The following is a 13,369-nucleotide window of genomic DNA, read 5'->3' as shown; positions in this document are numbered from 1 at the left end:
AGCAATCTTTTATATGCCGATGATTTAGCCTTGTTTAGCCACACCAGGGTGGGGTTGCAAAGGCTGCTTGACACACTGCTGCAATACACTATCAAGAACAAATTAGAAGTCTTTCTGAAGAAGACTCAAGTTGTCATATTCGGGAAGAAGCGATATACCGGTGGCAGATGGTCCTTTAACAACAACAGCCTCGCCATTGGCCAGTCGTACAAATACCTGGGGGTCCATCTGGACTCTAGGGGCAACCTTATAAAGCAGCGCAAAGAGATTGTGGTCAAAGCAATGACGCTTGCAGTGTCATTGACTAAGCTTTCAAGAAACCTTTCAGGTCCCATGCTGTCTCCTCTCTTGGAAGTCTTGAAAGCGAAAATCGGCCCTACCCTGTCGTATGGAATAGGGATCTTTAAGGGAAAACTGAACAGTGATCTAAATCAGCACACAATCAAAATCTATAAAAAGGTTTTCCACTTGCCATACTCTGCATCCCCTCCACAGATCAGATTAGAGATGGGCCTATTGAATTATGACGTTTCCTGTATCGGGGTATTTCTTAACCTCTGCCACAAACTACGAAAATCCAATCCAGGCACTCTAGAGACCCTAGTTTGTCAAGAAATAACTGAAAAAAAACCCAGGAGGATCATTTGGTCGACTTTTTAAGGACTACATCCAACAAATCTCAGCAGAAGGCGGGCCCTTAATCCTAGTCAGCCAGCATTTAAGCTTGCCATCAAAAAATGCGTAAGATCGCTATCGCTCATTACTGATAAAGCACTATTTTCAAAACGAAGCCATGCGTGGGCAGTTATTAATTCTTACAATCGACTGACCCCTGCCACTTACTTTTCCAGTCCTTATTCACTGTACTTAAAACGCAGTTTCATCACCATTAGAATGGGTGACTGACGATTCTTGCAAAATATACCCCCCTGGCATCGCGTGAAGGAGGACACAACCTGCAGAGGGTGTGGCGAAGTAGCAGAAACGCTACTGCATGTGGTCTGCATCTGTCCCGCCTTCGAACTCCAACGCAGGGTTAAGCTGAGGGGGGAATGGAATCGACTGGGTGTTCGGTCTTGTAGGCAAGCTATTATCGCAGCACTGAGTCCAGATAATACAGACTTAAACATAAGACTGACAAATTTGATCCAGTGTGCCTATCGCAATTTTAAACAATACCAGCCTGCTACTACTTTACCTTTACCTGTTTTAAACTAAACAATGTATTTTAATTAACCTCAAAGTACCGGGCAAACAATGCTAACAATGGTTTAAATAGTAGTCCACGTGCATGGGGTTGTTTTACAAACGGACTCGCAGCTCAGGGGAGCAGTTTTAACAATTGATTGTCTGAACCGTTTTTATTGCTATGTATAACGTGAACCTGAAATTCTCTTTTAAAGATATTTGTTTTATATCTAAATAAAGATATTTTTAATTGAATTGAATTGAATGAAAACTGTGGCAGAGAGGAATCAAAGAGGGCCCAAATGGGCCCCTTGTTGCCTCTGTGCCATGGTGTGCATGCAGGGGGTACATGTTGTGCCCACCTGTGTGCATGCACCCCACTACAAGCACAACATGGACTGCACCAGTCCATACCATGCAAGTACTGTCTTTGGCGTTCTTATTGCGGTGTCTATTTCATAGCCACCGCCGTGGGATCGCCAAAGAACTGCCCATCAGTGAAATAAAAAGTCATAGTTTGGTAGGCGGTGCTCACACGGGTTTGACTGTGCAATGGCGGAGCAGTCCTGCTGCGGCACTGCCAAACTAGTAATCTGGCCTTATGAGAGGCACCATAGTGGGATTGGCAAAGCGTCGGCTGAATGCGTTTTTTAGCACTTCTATATGTCCAGTCTGTCAGGCCTTTACTTGAGTACTGTTTAGCACAGCAGCTTCCTGATGCGATCGCTCCTTTGCCTTATATTCTGCATAATAAACAGAACTATAATTGAGTTGGATGTGCATGTCCATGCAAGTAAAAAATGCTCTCATGGAGATCAAGGTTCAACAGTTTACATTTTAAAGGGAAAATCTGCAAAATTCCATTGGCTAACAGACAACCCAAGATGTGTGCATATCATATATGTTTCATATATATATATATATATATATATATATATATATATATATATATATATATATATATATATATATATATATATATATATATATATATATATATATATGTGTAGGTGTGTGTGTATATATGTAAATATCTGCATAAGATGTTCTCACCTCTTTTATCTGCATCCACTCCCATGTCTTTATGAGAACGATTTTTAATATGTAGCACTTGCCTTCACAGCTTTGGCCTTCCATGGTGCTGAAAGATACTTTTTCATTAAAACCTTACATTCAAATATAGTACAACAGAAGAGTTTAGTATTCACATGTGTATTGCACTCCAGCACTAAAATATCAATGTATCATGCCATTCTGTGATTTCAGGTTCTGATGCGGGCTTTAAGAGACTTCAACTTGCCTAAAATAGTGACAGATGACATCCCTGTTTTCATGGGTCTGATCAGTGACCTGTTTCCGGCCTTGGACGTACCCAGGAAGCGTGACATGCATTTTGAACAGATGGTCCGGCAGTCCACCCTGGAGCTTCACCTGCAGCCCGAAGAGAGCTTTATTCTCAAAGTAAAAGCTGTTGCATTTAATTACACCCCCTTAAGAGTTCCAATCAAAATAACTGCAGGTGCAGTGGGCCTGAAGGTTAAATTATATTGCAGTGTGTGTGCCCTGAATGTACTCTGTGTAGTGTGTATCAAAGGCACCACAGGGCAGACAAACTCCGCGGTTTAATATGGTAACAATCAAATCATTAGAAAAGCATCATGTTCATGTGAGAATAGTGAAATGGAAAAAAAACGACGATTCAGTCTTCCCTAAAATATTTCTGCTTGAGGTGGTCCAGACAGTAACTGATGATAATGTTGCTTCCTTGCCTCCTTGTATTAGTGTGACGTGCATTTTACATCTATCTCTATAACGACATCACACGAAGCACAGATTCCTCACATCTTTGAGGTACTGAACTTAAATACATTTTTAATTAGTGTTTTGTTCAAAACAGCTCAGCTCGAAGTGTAAATGTGAGTGGCTTAGTTTCCAAAGGGAACCCCTTGTATTTTGCAAATGGGTTACCACAACAAATTGGGAGAAGTAACGTTTCAGTGTTTTCCAACAGGATTTCGGTTGCAAAAATGGCTACATCTCATTCCAATTCAGAATTTAAAAGGTACACCTACAAAGCACCCCTTTCAAATGCCAATTTTTTTATGGAGTCTCAACTTATTTTAGGAGTGGGTTAAAGTTTGCCAACTCCTAAAATAGTGTTTGCATGGTAGAAAAGTAATCTCTGCAGTTGCAAACTTCAAATGGCAGCGTGTAGTAGTTTGGGTTTATACGTGTTTTTGAAATTACCTTGTGCCTTCCCTTTCCATGCTTTTTCTAAGAGAATGGAATTTCAAGAGCAATATATATTTAGCTAGGCAGTGTTCGAAAGTTGGGCAATAATATGAGAAGGAGGAGCCTTACCAACTCAATAAAAAAAACAGTTTAGTCTCTGCACAAGTCTCAGTGAAACTGCTCATTCTTCTGGTAGCTATGGCACAAGCAGCATCTAGAAAAATGTGTGTTAAGTCCAAACACCACTAAAATGTTTAAAGTTAAAAAAAATCCCAAACTAATTCAGAGATATGAAGAAAATGTTAATAAGCCAAAACGTTTACAGTTGGATAAAGGGAACTAGAAATAAGAAGTTTAGTATTTTTTTGTGTTGACATTTTCTATACATTTTTGCAAAAAATACATCAATAGGACAATAATAAATATCTGCAGAATCTTAATAAAGAGATGAATAATACTATAAGAATAAATAAGCATTAAATAGATGACATTGAAGTTTTAATATTTTATGGCAAAAACAACTAGAAAAAGGAAAGTGTTACTGAAAAATCAGTTCATGGTTGACCAGGACTTGGCTGCAATTTCAGGCTGGCTGCAATGGAGAAGAGGTCAGATAAGCCCGCAAGTCATTCCAGTCAAAGATCTTACCTTTTGACTTAGTCTATTTTTTTTAAATCAATTTTACAGTGGGCAAGGTCCTTGGCTGAAACTGGTGACGATCATTAGAATCTGGAGATTACATCATCTCCCTTCCACTGAAGACATTGATTTTGACACCAGAAGCTCCAAGTGGCATTAAGCTGGATTTTATAACTACCTATATCCCTATGCAGCTGACATAGTTTGCCTCCCCACCTCATTCTAGGGTTTTACCTTCATATATAATCACTTTTTTGGTTCTTAAATTATTCCAGAGGGCCAAGGCAGGAAGTTGGAGCCGTAGGGCTCCATAAGGCTGGATACGTTTACTTAAAGGTCTAGCTGAACCAGTTTTCATCAAAGCAAACACCTCTGAGTGCAACAAGTCTACATTTTGTATGCACGTCCTGGGCGCAGCTCCCTTGGACAAGCCTTGCACCACCTCTTGGTCCTCAAGAGATGGAAAAAATTACTGTCCACTTTTCTCCAGTGGCTGGAAATGTTCTTTCTGGTTATGTCTGCAGTCCTTAAGCGCTCTAGGAAGGTTTCTATACACCAGGTCTCTCTTCAGTTCTTCGATGCCACAGAAGTCGGGAGTCCCTTAGCCTTCTTTTCTTCTAGCAAGACTTTCTTCAAATGTAGCCTTATGAGGACCAGGAATGTTCTGAGGACATGGTGGTGAGGTGCCATTTTTATCCTGTGAACTAGCCAGTGATTGGAGAAATTCTCCTGCTCAGTTAACATCTACTTTCTCAGACTATGCCACCTCCATTTGCAGAACAATACATTCACTGCTCTGTAAAAACAAAAAAGTCCAGAAGCCTGAAATCCCAAATGGCTACCCTCTTCTTCCACCAGAAAGGACCCAGGATCACCCTAAACCACTCCTTTGTTTAGATAATGTCTCATGGCTCTATTATGGCCAGGGACTATTTTCCACCTAATAGGTCTGAAACCAGAAATCCTGGGAACAAATGGGAGCAGATCCTGTCAGCTTCATTCAGTATCTTCAAGTCAAATCTGAAAGTGTGAAAGCTGTCCTTTGATCTGCCAATTGTTCCTGTCCGCCCTCCAGATGGCTAATCCCTGTTAAGTGACCTAATGTTGACAACAACTCTGAATTCCTTGGCACAGAGTTAGGCTATTATCCTCTTTCAAAAAGGGTCTTTAACTCCAGCCAGGATTGTGTACTTAGCCTCTGGTGGTGAGATGTTGTTAAGGCAGCACAGTACATTTTGTTTGTTTTCCTTTAAAGTTATCAAAAATATAATCTACTTCACCATAAAATTAGTTTTTAAAACTATGTGAAGCATAACTTTGAATCAACTTGCTAAAAGATTTTAAGGCAAATAGAATTTAGGATTTGTAATTATACCTAGGCCTGCTCACAGAGGATCTAGCTAACTTACACAGTAATAAGTGCTTTGCATATTTAGTCACTTTTGGTGCACCAATATCCAAATATGTACGTTACACCTTTATATACATATTGAGTACTCAGCCAAGTGGCCTTACAAGGCACGCTTTAGGGGTGATTTATTAATATATTAACGGAGGTTTTCCTTCATGTAAAGATAGTTTTCGTTTCCATATTTTACTGCAGTGTTAAACCGCAGTCCAGCTGGAGCACCGTTGTGCTCCTGGAAGCCATATATTTTTTTCCTACATGTTGGTAGTGTAAATGCACACTGCAATCCACAACTTAACTCAATTGTTGCTCTTTCTGCACCAACTTCCAGTGGTTTCACAGTGGCGTTAAATACATCATTTGGGTGTAACAAATGTTACAGTACCAAATTAAGGCCAGAACACATGCATTCTGTCCCCGAAAAGCATGTCACATTGCACAGAAACATAATTCGAGCACAAATACTGCCCAGAAAAAGACTGAAAATCCAGGGTCACCACTCTGAAATGGTGCCTCTTCTACACACATTATCAAGCATAGGTGTTTAGCATTGCTGAATTTGTTGCTCTACTTGAGGCCTTATTAATACTTTGTTGAACTTTGTGATGTTGGGAGTCTATATTAGAAAAAACTCCTACCTTACAGAATATGCGGCACAGTTTGGGTTGTAGAGTTGTGAACTGATACTTTTTTCCATATTTTTAAAACACTGAAACATAATGGGTTTGAATATAGTAAAATAGTAATTGAGTGCTGTTTGCGGAGAGCTGATTAGTAGAGTTTCTGGTTTGAATTCTTTTTTCTTTTTTTCACAAAATTCTTTCCTGGTTGAAGAATTATAATTTTTATTTTTTTCTTGAGTACACATTATAGTGCAACACATGTTGCATAGTAGCAAAGGAGAAGCCAAAGCTAAGCATGTAAAAAAGGGAAATAACTGAATTATTAAAAAGAAACTACTTCATAGTATTGATTAATCCTCAGTGGTTTTTGGTGGTGGGGATGGGGAGGAGAAAAAAATAAAAGGCATAAATAGTTATATCAATGCATTTTTCACAGAATGGAATGGTTGAATCTTGTAGACCATTGAAAATTATTTTAGTTATTAACTAAAAAAAAAATATGTAGAAAACCTGTCTTTTCTCTCATCTCTCAATCTTTTTCCCAATTATATTTCTAGGTTGTTCAGCTTCAGGAACTGCTGGCAGTGCGTCACTCAGTCTTTGTGGTGGGAAATGCTGGAACAGGCAAGAGTAAGGTGAGTTGGTTGTGCAGTTACAGTAGTCATACAGTCCAATTTGAGGGGCTATGTACAAGGCATTCTGCACCAGTTCACATTACAAGACATTTTCTATCTATTTTCTTCACCGCATATCTCCATATCTGTTCTCTGAACCTCCTCTACAGTAACACTTCTTTTTGCTAGCTTTTCACAGCATCAGTGGATAGCCTTCAAAGAAGGATATAAAACCAACTATTGCATAGCAGCAATAAAAATAAATCTAACGCATAAATTGGAAATTCAAAGGGAAAATAGACCACCAATATTCCCATGCTGAAACCATGCGCCTGTGTTTTTCGTAGTACCTCGGTCCAACCTGATAATTTTAAATGTTTAAGGGGTGTATCAGAGTGCAGGACATTCCAGTAAAAAGAGTTTCACCACCTTAACTGAACTGTTGCAAGAAGTCAGATCTCTTTAAGTATCATAGACCTTGAGGCAGGGTAGTTGAACAGATCAGCACTGGATGTTTAAGCACACTCCGAGGAATTGTTAGCTCATTACTCCACACTTCAAAATCCTCCTTGAGATAAAAGGTTTCAACCAATGTCAAAAACCTATTTCCAATGCCAAAGAACAAAAGTTGGAAATTGATTAACATTAGATTTCTAAAAGTAGTCTATCTTGTGAAATGAAAGCTGAATTGGCACTACTTTCTTGTTCCAAGCTTTGCCAACCTATGCTGTTCCTGTGTACTCAGGAACATGCACTTCTGTTTAAGGCATTTGTACCTCCCTTTGACGCTCTACCTCCTCCCAGCCTCCTTTCTTGTTTTTTTTTATGCTGGTCATATTATACTTCCTGAAATTCCCCTTCCCTCTTCTCTTCTTTCGCAGCCCCTACCATGCCACCTTTCTCCCTTGAACTATGTACTTTTTTCCTTCTGCCCTCCTCCTCCACACCCCTTTCCCACTTCATTTTTTGTTTTTTAAGCCTTTTTGGTGGAAGACCACTGAACCATTTCATTCTGATCTCTATCCTTCTATGCCCTCTAGCATTTGGTTTCCTCTTCACCATTGAACTTGGGCTCCTGGCTAACCCTATGCTGAGCACTCTAATACCTGGCTCCTTTCTCTCCTTATGGGTGCTTGATCACAGAGTACCATTGCCCTTCCTAATGTTCCACCCCAACCAGAAGAAACTAGTTTGAATGAACTCAGAATCACTCAACTTTTGAGGTTATATCCATATAGGGAAACATTGTTTACAAGGTACGTCTTACAATGCGTTTCATTCAACGAATGTTTTAAAACGCAAAATCCATTACAACGCATGTCATTACATCGCATAATCCATTACAACGCATTCCCCAAAGTAACGCCCCAGCGGAGTTAGAATAGTAATTGCGTTGTAATGTGTTATGCGTTGTAACGACATGTGTCGTAATGGATTTTGCGATGTAAAAAATGTGTTGTAATGACACACATCGTAACACGTGCGTTGTAAAGTGGCAAATTCTAACCCATCCATTCAGCAACATCTGACAAGACATACATTTCAGGGTAACACAGACATAACATGTTTAGACATATGCTTGGCAGTGAAAAGATTCTTTACAGAAGCTTTCCAGGGATTAACTCTCACTGTATAAATATGTTGAAACTTGTGGCATGCCAGCAGTGAACATATTAGCAGAAGTAGGTAATGATTAAAGTTAATGTACAAAGTAGGTATTGTGGGTGTAGAGAGGTGTTAGGGACCCCTTCCTTGTTTTTCACAAATAGTAAAATGAGCACCTAGTTTCATTGTTAGTGGCTGATGAAGTGCACCTTGAGAACCTATGTTTCCAGGTTCTTAACAGGAAGAGAAAAGTAGTGAGCCTAATTTGCGTTAGTGTGTTGTTCTAGCTACTGAGTACAGTGCACGAGAGGGCTTTACCTCTGGTATTTTCCGTTTTGAACTTGTTGATTTCAGGTTTGATTTTTTTCATGACTTTGAGTCCTGTATTTGACTTGGGAGATGTTAGTTTTTTTCTGTCAGGTGGGTTGGGGTGTTGATTGCTACTGTTGTCTAGTCAATGCATATAAGTAACAAATATGGTGTAGACGTAAAGGACACAACCACTGCAGTCCTGTCCCAATGGGAGTAAAAATACCATACCTGTATAGTAATTTAAGATAACAGGTAGGAAGAGGCTGCAGTTCAGTACATTAATGTAGGTGTTGAGGAAGCTGGCGAACAGTGAAATGCCACTGTTCACACGGTAAAGAGTCAGAGTTTGGATTGGTGTTCTGACATCTGGTTCTTGAAGGCATTTTTTATTCTGCACAGTTAAAAGCAGGTGATATGCTGTTTGGGGTTTCTGCAATAGTAACTTGACAAGACAGGTAGGTCCTTTGTTTCTGGATTTTGTGAGTAGTTTCAACAGAACACAGCCCCTACCATTCAGGTTATACCCTGTCACAAAACCAGAATGTTTAGGGAAACTGTTGTTAACAACATCCTTTCAGATACACCTCAAACACAAATACTGTACAATTAATTCCACAAGTAAAATTCTGGGGTCAATGGACAATGTCTACAAAATTAAATGATCCCACCCATTTACAATACATTTTTTATTCTGGAGAAGGTGTCCAAGCACTAACCTTTTTTTTTTTAACAACAAATTTTATTCAGTTATTCCATTGAAATTTGGGCTGCAGCCCTACAAAGATCTGTAGGAGAGAAAATATAGCATGCTAGAGTGAAAGGGTCCAAACATTTTTCCCTAGCCTTGAAAAGTAATAGATTATGATTAGGGTTGTCTGGAATAGTGTCATTTTTTGTGAGGTTTAACAAACATTACATACAGTTACGCGAATGGCTCGAAATTTGGTTTGCTAGTAACTTGTGTGAAATTTTCATGTGAGTTCCTACTCGATAGAGACAAACAATACCAGCTGAAGAGAGGTTGAGCAGAAAATGTCTCTCTGCGAGGTATTTTCTGCTCAAACAAGATTCCTGCAAGCAAAGAATTAAGTGAAATAGTGTAACTTTTGTGAATTTGATGGAATGCAAAATTCTCATTTTTTTGTAAGTGTAATTGAAATTTCACATTGGCCTAATTAACATCCAGTATTCATGTAAGGGTGCTTGACCTTTTTATCTTTTGCTTAAAGGATATAGTTCTACTATATGATATGGCGTTTAGACTGAAAAATCATTCACTTTTTGATAAAAAACTGAATGTTGGTACAGACATTAGTGTTTGTAATAGTAATCATATAAGAGCAAGACCCCAAGCGTATCTTGCCTATGACTTCATGTAGTCTAATCGAAATCCAATATGGCCGACAAGTATAAAAATATCATTTTAAATCTTCCGATTTGCGTCAAAGTTGGTACAAAAGTTCATGTGTACACATCAGTGCATGTCATGTGCATGACCATATTGGATCTAGACTATGGTGTCATGAATATAAAATCAAAATGGGCACCAATAAGGGTGCCAGGAATAAGTAACATGCACTGTAGCGAAAATACATTTACAATTTGCATCATATATATCCTTAAAACACATGCTATGAAGATGTGGATAATGTTTCCATTTAAATTAAACAATATAAGACTATATTAAATCCTGATAACATTTCTATAATATGAAACAATGATGATTCGAGTTTATATACTGTCTTACTCTTGATATCTGTTTCCACTGCAAAAGCAAAGGTCCGTGCATGGGAGGCTCACATTTGATCATTTGCATTGATTTGGGCATAAGCTTTTGAGCCCACAACAAATAAGTTCTTTGCGTTCCTCAGATGCCTCTGGAATGGTTGTTTAATTTGGTACCATTACTCCATCAATCTGCTTCCAGCCCCAATCATTTAAATTTGGTAATTCTTGCATAGACACTAAAGTCAGACCCCAGACACGGCCCTCTTCGTATACAGATCGTTTAATATGTTCAAGAACAGTGTCTTGTGTAGGTGGGATGTTTTCAATAGTTCTGTTGCCACTTACAAACATGAATTGGCACGCATAGTTTATTTCAGGCTATGTACAAGTGCTGCTACACGTTAGTACAATGAATCACTCGACATTTCCGAGGTGAGCATGGTCAACAAAATGTGGTCAATCTGGCAGAAATTTAAATGCAGGAGTTGCAGAAGATACTGCCATCCAGGTGTCATAAGCTGCTTTCTTCCCTTTCCCATGCAAAGCCAATGTGGTGTTGCAGCCTGTAATAGCATGGAAAAAGTGCAGAGATTCACATATATGAACTCCTAAGCTTGCTGCAATACTGTGAGCTGGTATGTAGCAGAACATTTTCCTGTACCAAATGCTAATCACAATGCTTGACATCCAATGTTTTAAAATCGAGCAATCGGAGGAACAACTACGTTGGTATCTACTATACGAATGATTATTTTGGAATGACCTTCAGTTACTTCTTGGAAAGAAGTAAGCATAACTTGTGTGCCCACTTCCTCATGATTGCAAGGTGATATCATTTCAAAATGTGGGCTTGGTTTGGAACTTGCAACTTTATCCTGACAGGTGATAACTACTTGCTTCCCTTTGATGTTAATAAGTTGCACATGCCTACTCAGTAAATCAAACAACTGTCTTGTTTTTGTTTCGACAAAGGAAACTATGCCAATCTTTGGGGTGCAGGAGTGTTAGGTTTAAGTTCCTTGCAAATAACCTCACCTCTTTTTTCTCTAACTCTTTGCTTGTTGTTTCCAGTAATATATATCTCCCACACAAGATCCAATCATTTCACATTCCTTGATTGAGGTTTTTATGTGAGATATAAAAACTGTCAAAGCGTAATCATCAAATGTTTGACAGGATTTGGGAGGTAGCATATTGTCAGGGACTGTCCGGGACTATGTGGGGAACACAGTCAGGGACTTGGACAAGGACTGGGAACTGGGTAGAAGACGTACACAGAAAGGAGGAGTACAGGGCTGCCCAGGATCATACAGGGAGTCAGAGGAGAAAAAGGGATCCAAAGGGGAAGCCTTTACAAATGAACAAGATGGGTAAGACTCAGAAAGGAAGGGGACTCACAAGGCAATTTAGCATTCAGACTAACTACACCCAGGACGGACGTGCAAGACATATATATAATACAATATTAACAATAAAGGGGGGTGTGGGGTAAAGCACTCAGGAGCTCCACATGATAAGACTGAAGCTCAGTAAGTTTCTTACCCGCAATTGCTGTTACAGATACTGACTGCAAATACCCACATGTAGGATATGCATGCAAAGGCAAGGTTTGTGGAGCTTATACCTATAGTGATGTTATAGATGTAACTCAAAGACAAAACTCACAGTGAACAAGAAACACCACCTAGGTAGTCAGCTGAGCCCACGGATCCTGGCGATCAAACAGGAACGCGCAAGGCAGTAACAGCAAAGGGGAAGAACTAAACACAAGCTCAATAGACAAGGAGCTGGCAAGGAGAAGTGCTTAACAGGAAAGGAAGGAAATGACAGGGCACACTTGGCAGAAAGCTGGTAACAAACATACAAGGTAACAGAAGTAAGACAGCAGAATAGAAAGGCAGCAAACTCGAACTGGAACCAAGGAAATGGGAAGCAAGGCAGGGACTGGAATCGGATATACAGAAGGGGAGGCTACAAGGGTATACTAGAATAGTGCAGGTTAAGGAATCAAGAAAACAAAGTAGCATAGAAGGCAGTGCTGGGGCAGGAACAAGAAGTGAGCTAAGGCTCAGGAGTCAAGGCAGCACTGCAGACAGTGCTGGTTCAGGAACAGGGAACTACCAAAGCTTCAGGAGTCAAGGTAGCACTGCAGGCAGTGCTAGTTCAGAAACGGGGAAATTACTAGAGCTCAGGAGTCAAGGTAGCACTGCGGGCAATACGGGTTCAAGGAAACAGGACATAGCTACAGCTCAGGAAACAAGGTAGCACTGCAGGCAGTGCTAATTCAGGTACAGGGAATAGAAATAGCTCAGGAACTCAGGAAACAAGGTAGCAAGTGCTAATTCAGAAGAAGGGAAACTGCTGCAGTCCAGGAACAAGGAATACTAAGGCTATGGGGTCAGGGTAGCACTGCAGGCAGTGCTAATTCAGGAACAGGGTAAACAGCAGCAGGTCAGGAACAAGGCATAATTAAAGCTCGGGAAACACTGGAAACAAGAATAGCAAAAGCTCAGGGAACTCTGGAACCAGGGATTGGTCTCACCAGTAAACAGCTACAATGACCAACCTTTGCCTGAAGGGAGCTGGGGCTTAAAAGTGCTCACAGTAATCACATGCAGCTGGTGTGAGCAGGCTAGCAGCAGCCAGCCACAGGTGAGCTGAATTCCTCCACCCATCCTTGGCCTGCATGGGTGGAGACAAAGCAGTGAGCAGGGAATTCTGGGTAATGGAGTTTCAGGCATGAGTAGGCTGGCTTTAAGTCTAAGCAGGCTGGCTTTCACAAAACCCGGCATGGATTGGGAATGGATGTCAATTCCCAAATAGTATCCAAATGGCTGGAAGTCAAGATATGCATGCAGGGGAGTATCAGGAAGCATATTAGAACACTGGAGAGTCCCACAGTTCATCCCCCTGGTGGTGGACACGAGAACACAGGGAGTGAATCGTGACACATATTTTCTATAACTGAGCTATCTAAACATCCACTTCTGGAGCAGTATTGTGTATGGTGGTACTTCCGA

The 13,369-nt window shown here is 40.1% G+C and overlaps 1 protein-coding gene across 1 annotated transcript in view; it reads left to right on the top strand.

The window, feature by feature from the left end:
* Positions 1–13,369, top strand: part of DNAH11 (dynein axonemal heavy chain 11) — a 3,642,058-nt gene that overhangs the window by 1,898,777 nt on the left and 1,729,912 nt on the right. Inside the window, exons 39-40 of the mRNA XM_078663510.1 lie at positions 2,455–2,649; positions 6,648–6,725. Of these exons, the coding sequence (XP_078519636.1) occupies positions 2,455–2,649; positions 6,648–6,725 (273 nt within the window). The remainder of the gene's footprint in view (positions 1–2,454; positions 2,650–6,647; positions 6,726–13,369) is intronic.

This window comes from Lissotriton helveticus, chromosome 10, assembly GCF_964261635.1.
Source record: "Lissotriton helveticus chromosome 10, aLisHel1.1, whole genome shotgun sequence".
Classification (NCBI taxonomy): domain Eukaryota; kingdom Metazoa; phylum Chordata; class Amphibia; order Caudata; family Salamandridae; genus Lissotriton; species Lissotriton helveticus.
The sequence above is the reverse complement of the archived record's forward strand: the minus strand, read 5'-3'. Positions and strand labels throughout refer to the sequence as shown.